The 6,168-nt window shown below is 41.6% G+C and overlaps 1 protein-coding gene across 1 annotated transcript in view; it reads left to right on the top strand.

The window, feature by feature from the left end:
- The first annotated feature begins 512 nt into the window (after positions 1-512).
- Positions 513-6,168, top strand: part of LOC101862740 (ras-related protein Rab-8A) — a 10,722-nt gene continuing 5,066 nt past the window's right edge. Inside the window, exons 1-3 of the mRNA XM_035971013.1 lie at positions 513-704; positions 5,392-5,452; positions 5,734-5,761. Of these exons, the coding sequence (XP_035826906.1) occupies positions 581-704; positions 5,392-5,452; positions 5,734-5,761 (213 nt within the window). The 5' untranslated portion in view covers positions 513-580. The remainder of the gene's footprint in view (positions 705-5,391; positions 5,453-5,733; positions 5,762-6,168) is intronic.

Genomic DNA, 6,168 nt, shown 5'->3' with positions numbered 1-6,168 from the left:
CTCACTAATCACTGGACTGGCCAATCACAACGCCGCACCGCAGACTGCCTGTTTGGAGCCTGCCTACAGCTCCCCCCCGAGCTAGAGCTCGCCTAATCTCTCCCGCTGTATCCGAGTTTGGGCCTTTCCTTGCCCCGCTAAATCTGAGCTCAGGTTATTGAGTTAACATAGAAAAAAACGGGCATCCCGGTAAAGTCCCGCTGTAGGGATGGTCCCGCTGTAGCGGGTGCTGCTATAGTCATGTTCTACTGTATTGTGTAAAAGGAAAATAAAACTAAAAACAAAAACGTCAATGAAAATGTATCTGGAAGTTGGGATTTTGCACCCAAAAAACAAGCAAGAAGTAATTTGTAGGGCAACAGCGACGTGCACTCGGTTTATCACCTAACGTTAATTTCATGTGAAGATAAAATATTACACGTGTGATACATTTTTGCAATGAAAGGGAGACATTAGAAAAAGAGAGAAAATTCGCGTCCGCCTATTCAACTGTACACCGTATAATTCGGGCACCCGGAAATGACCCTCGAAACGTCAGCACCTCTTATGCAAATGAGGGTGTTTCCGCTGCTTTGCCAAGATGGCGAAAACCTATGACTACCTTTTCAAGCTATTATTGATCGGCGATTCAGCGGTCGGAAAAACTTGTATACTCTTCAGATTCTCAGAAGACGCTTTTAATTCGACGTTCATTTCAACAATAGGTAAGTAGTGGTTATGTTTGTCTTTCTGTGATAAAATTAAGGCATGTTAGAATCCTCTTCCGTGTTTTTTTTTTAGTTCGTGGACTGCTCAACTCTCAAGCAAGTTCTCTTATCAGTGTTCCGTATCATTCTATCCCACACCCTGCCCATAGAGCTTTAAGTACGAGAGTAGGATTTAAATCAACATACATTCATATCTAGAAACCTACATCTTGCGTTATCGTCACCCTCACTTGTTTTCTTAGCCGTTGTCTGTTATCTACTTGTAGAGCGATGCAGAAGAAGTCGGAGAAGTCTCTCTTCCTTCTCTGAACACAGCGACTACTCACACAGTTACTGTAACTCGGTAATACTACAGTTAACTGGAGTTCAGAAGACATGAAGCTACAGCGAGCACCAAGCACACCTTTATGATTGGCCCAAATATAGATGACATATTTCCGCCATCTATTTTTGTCTTCTGGTTTCCCTCGCCAGTTGACTAGATCTCACCGTGGAGGGCCCGCTTTGCAGCTTAGCGTGCGATCATAGATCTAGGTGTTTCATCGCCGACTGCTTGGGCTGTGTGTGTGTGTGCGCGCACGCGCGTGTTTGTGTGTGTGTGCGTGCGTGCATGTGTGTGCACTGTGTGTGCGGGTGCACGGGCGCGCCTGTGTGTGTGTGTGTGTATACAGTAAGCTTTGTGGAGAAGGTAAATTTATGGAACGTGAATTGCTGAGATTGTTTATAATTTTATAACACAAATTAGACGAGATCTAGATCTAGTCAATAGTTACTGGCGATTGAAACCCAAGAGTCTTGAGGGGAACTCCGGAAGACGACAAATATAGATGACGGAAATACATCATCTTTATTTGGGCCAGTCACAGAGGTGTGTGCCTAGCTTGGTGCTCGCTGTAGCTTCATTTATTTAAAATGTTCGTAGTGTAAATTTAGTACATCAGGAGTAACTTGTAATCTTGTAAATGTCAGCCTACATAATAAAATCTGACTGTTTAAATCAGAGACATGAAGCTACACCGAGCACCTAGCACACCTCTGTGATTGGCCCAAATATAGACGACATATTTCCGCCATCTATTTTGTCGCCTTCCGGAGTTTCCCTCACCAGTTGACTAGATCTCACCGTGGAGAGCCTGCTTTACCACTTAACGTGCGATCACTAGGTTTTATCACCGACTGCTTGGGCTGTGTGTGTGCGCGTGTGTTTGTGTGTGTGTGTGTGCGTGCATGCATGTGTTTGTGTGTGTGTGTTCGGGTGGGCGGGCGCGCTTGTGTGTGTGTGTGTGTGTGTACAGCTTTGTGGAGAAGGTAAATTTATGGAACGAGAATTGCTGAGATTGTTTATAATTTTATAACACAAATTAGTACAACTAAAAAAAACAACAAATACGGCGAGATCTAGTCAAAAGTTGTACTGGCGAGGGAAACCCAAGAGTCTTCGAGGAAACCCTGGAAGACGACAAATATAGATGGCGGAAATGCGTCATCTTTATTTGGGCCAGTCACAGAGGTGTGTGCCTAGGTGCTCGCTGTATACATAGCTTCATTTGTCAGGAGTAACTTGTAATCTTGTAAATGTCAGCCTACATAATAAAATCAGACTTTTTAATCAAAGTCAAAGGCGAGGGGTACACACTTTACCCTGTAGGCCTAATATATTGGAACGTTAGAGAGTTGGATAAGAGATTCCAAGCAGGCCAAGATATTGCTATAACCACCAACAATGGAATTGGCCTATTTTGAAGGCTATTGTCAGTACTAGAGACACAAGACACTGAAAAGTTCTAGTTCTCAACTGTCATGTTCATGCTTGTTGTGAGAGTGGTGTTACTATTACTAAATATAGAGTTAGTAATAGTTCTAGGGCTGGTGTGGTGTGTTGAGACAGCAGAATGTTGTCTTTGCTCCCCAAAATCTCAGAGCACGGCATAATTATGTCATGCCCCAACTGTTAATAAAATTCCTGCCTCCTCTAGCTCTAGATTCTATCTATTTTGAACGATGGCGCTCTTGTGTCTAATTGTGTTCATCTTGAATGAGTCGATCTACTAGATCTACTCATTGATGCATCATGTTTTAATTTTCCTAGTGGATCTATCATGTTACGAACTTGTTTTCTGTATTGTAATCGTTGATGGCTGGCCTAATTTTAATTGGATATTATGTTTTAATTAATAGCTGGCCCAGTTGTATTGACTTTTGTGCTAATTAAACAGGAGAGGCATAATTGTTTTCTTTGGTTCTGGTTTGGTTTTTTCGGTACATTTAGGATTTTAGGCCTGTACCGCACTCCAATAGTCCTGTCTCAGAATAGGACTGCCCTGTCCCACAGTCGATTTTTACATTTCAAAACAGATATTGCACCAGGACAGGACTGATCCGAGAGATAAGGGGGCTTCTTTGATGTTGCCCAAGGCAGAGTTTTATGCATTACAAAAATTTCCTATAAGTTGAGAGTCCAAATTAAAAATAATAATCAGATTTTCTTGATCAGCGGCCCAAAATTTCCCAAAACTTGTGGGATGCAATTTAATGCCTGATTACCAAATTAAATTCTTTGTGTGGGTGTGCCTGTGTGTTTTTTTGTTTGTTTGTTTTGGTGGGTTTTTTTCACCATTTGACCCGCACTAGTTGTAGATTGCATGATCTTCAAGATGGATGAAATCGAGGTTGCCTGTGTCTGTGCTCTGTTGCTTTGTATTGGAAAATAGAGAGAAAGAGAACAGTAACTGCCACATATAAGCAGACAAAACGCCTTCTTTTATTCACAGCAGTTTCGAGAAAAAGCAGGTTTTTTTGTCAGCGTAATCATTTAAAAATAGTGTTCTTTTGAAATTTGAATTTTAACTATAAATTCAAAAACGAGTCACACTTTCATTTTGATTTGTGTACTTTAAACTTTTGTATTGTGGATAAGTGTAGGGTGGTTGTTTTTTTTTTTTTACTTCCCTAGAAACAGAGCTCCTCCCCTCCCCTTTTTTCCACCTTCCTTTCTTCTGAATGGGGTAATGTGGGCATTAACCTTTTGAGTCCTTGGGTACACATGTGGCGTGCAAAACTGTCCATATGCGTAGCCACCGGTACACCGGTGAGCGAGACCCCATCCCCAACCCGACCCGCCTGAAACGAAACGCGAATGGGAAACAGTGTTTACTACACAAGACATTATTGATTAACTGGAAGATCTTTCTGAATTAGATGCTGGTAATGACAAGGACTAACCTGAGTGAGATATATGGAATGTGAATCTGACGAATGTGTATTACCCCCCGGGGCAGTGCCACTGACTGTAGTGTCTTTAGGCCATTCCCAAAGGGGGGACATAAATCTCGTTCAAGTTCAAGCACAGTAGAATTGTAAATGGGCTGATTCATGTCACACTCATAAATGTGCCTGATCTACAACCGGGGACTGCTGCTTTTTCTTTTTTAATCTTACCATTGTCATTTTCCTCTACTTCTTTTGTATGTTTGTCACTCTCTTAGTGACTTGCTATTTCCGGGGTGCCTTGATAGTCGAAGCAGACCTTGTGCTGTTGAAGCTAGAGAAGCAGAATAAGTCTGATTCCCTGTAAAGACTTCTCTGTTGACACCCACCCCTCGGCGCTCATACGACCGTATAAATGCAGTTGCGAGCGCCGTAAAACCCTCTACTATTACTATTTTTAAAAAAATAAATGTGTATGAATGTACTTTAATATATCGCTCAGGTAGAAGGGTTCGGTAGCCTCAGAAGGTCAGGGCTCAAAGGGTTAACCGGGAAGATGGAGGTGGAGGATTTGAGATGATTTAGTTTAGTTTTAGTAGAGGTTTTATGGCTCTCGCACCTGCATAAGGTCATGTACGAGCGCCAAGGGGTGGATGTCAACAGAGAAGTCCTTACACGGAATCGAGCTTACTCTGCTCACCCCTCTAGTTTCTAGCACAAAGTCTGTGTGACAAACATACAAAAGAAGTAGAGGAAAAATGACGATAGTAAGGATTAGGAAAGAAAAAGCAGCAGTTCCCTTTTGCAGTTCAGGCACAGTTATGAGCATGACATTTATGAATCAGCCCATTTATAATTTACAATTCTACTGTGCATAAGAACATAATTAATCATGATTGATATTAATGTCCCCCCCCTTTGGGAATGGCCTAAAGACACATCAGTCAGTAGCACCGCCTTAGGGGGTTCAGATGGTTTAGGGAGTACACAAATTAGAAAGGCATCAAGAACAATTGGTAGAGATCTAAGTAACTTTGAATATCTGCACAAAACCAAAGTTCTATAAAAAGGTGGAAATAATGTTAAGTGACCTTACCCACCCGCTGATGTCAGAATTTCAGTTATCAACCTGCGGTAAACGATATATTTCCAAAAATCCAACAACAGACAGATGTAAGAAATTCATTTGTACCAACTATTGTGAGGTTACTGAACACACAGTGATACAAATGAGAGAGAGAGAGAGAGAATGTTTTACAGAGCAGGTTGTTTCAGCTTGTAAAACATGTATTTACTAATGTCCTGTCTTGTGCGTATGCGTATGCATGAGCGCTCCTGACCTTTGTAACATCCACTACCATTGTAAACGACCAAGACAAATTGCTCCCTTCGAGATGAATAAAGATTGTCATTGTCATTGTCAAATGGGTACACAGGGAACAAAATTTTAATGATGTTTTTTCTGGCTGTCTTCCAGGCATCGACTTCAAAATCCGAACTGTTGAGTTGGACGGCAAGAAGATCAAGCTACAAATATGGTGAGTTTGTCTCGGTAATAAAGGCATATTTTCGCCTGCATCATCTGTTGATATCATGTTCTTATCATTCTCCTTTCATTCTCTCTTCGTCATTCTTATAATTACTTAATGCTGTTCTCTCCGGAACACGGTAAATCACAATCCTGCCCCGTGCGTCTTTTGGAACAGAAATGTGGAAGACAAAGCCCTCCAAGCTGCCCAGGCAAAACTGTGTCATCATATTTTTTAGAGGACCACCTGTGTCAGTCTAAGATGACTACTTCTCTGTTTTTCCTCGACAGTGGATCGTTGTCCTGGACAGGGTTGACTGTACTTTTTCATTGACTTGTTGTCTTTAGTTTCGTTTTAGTAGAAGTTTCACGGCGCTCACAACTGCATTATAAGGTCATACGATCGCCAGAAGATTAGTGCTGTTACAAGAGAGTAACAAACATAAAAAAGAGAAGAAGGGGAGATAAGGACGATAGATGTTTGATAGGAAAGAAGAAGCAAACCACACCAGAGCACCCACCAACCACCCACACTTGCTGTCTGCTTTATTTACATATATAGTGCTATAGAATGTATGCAATGAATATTTATTTTTTGTAATGTATTCACAGCTGTTGTAGACCAAGTACTCTTGCAAGGATAATATTAGAATTAAGTGTGTGTGTGTGTGGGGGGGTGTGTGTGTGTGTGTGTGTGTGTGTGTGTGTGTGTGTGTGTGTGTGTGT

Source organism: Aplysia californica, unplaced genomic scaffold (assembly GCF_000002075.1).
Source record: "Aplysia californica isolate F4 #8 unplaced genomic scaffold, AplCal3.0 scaffold00360, whole genome shotgun sequence".
Taxonomy (NCBI): domain Eukaryota; kingdom Metazoa; phylum Mollusca; class Gastropoda; order Aplysiida; family Aplysiidae; genus Aplysia; species Aplysia californica.
This window is presented reverse-complemented; position numbering and strand designations above follow the sequence as displayed.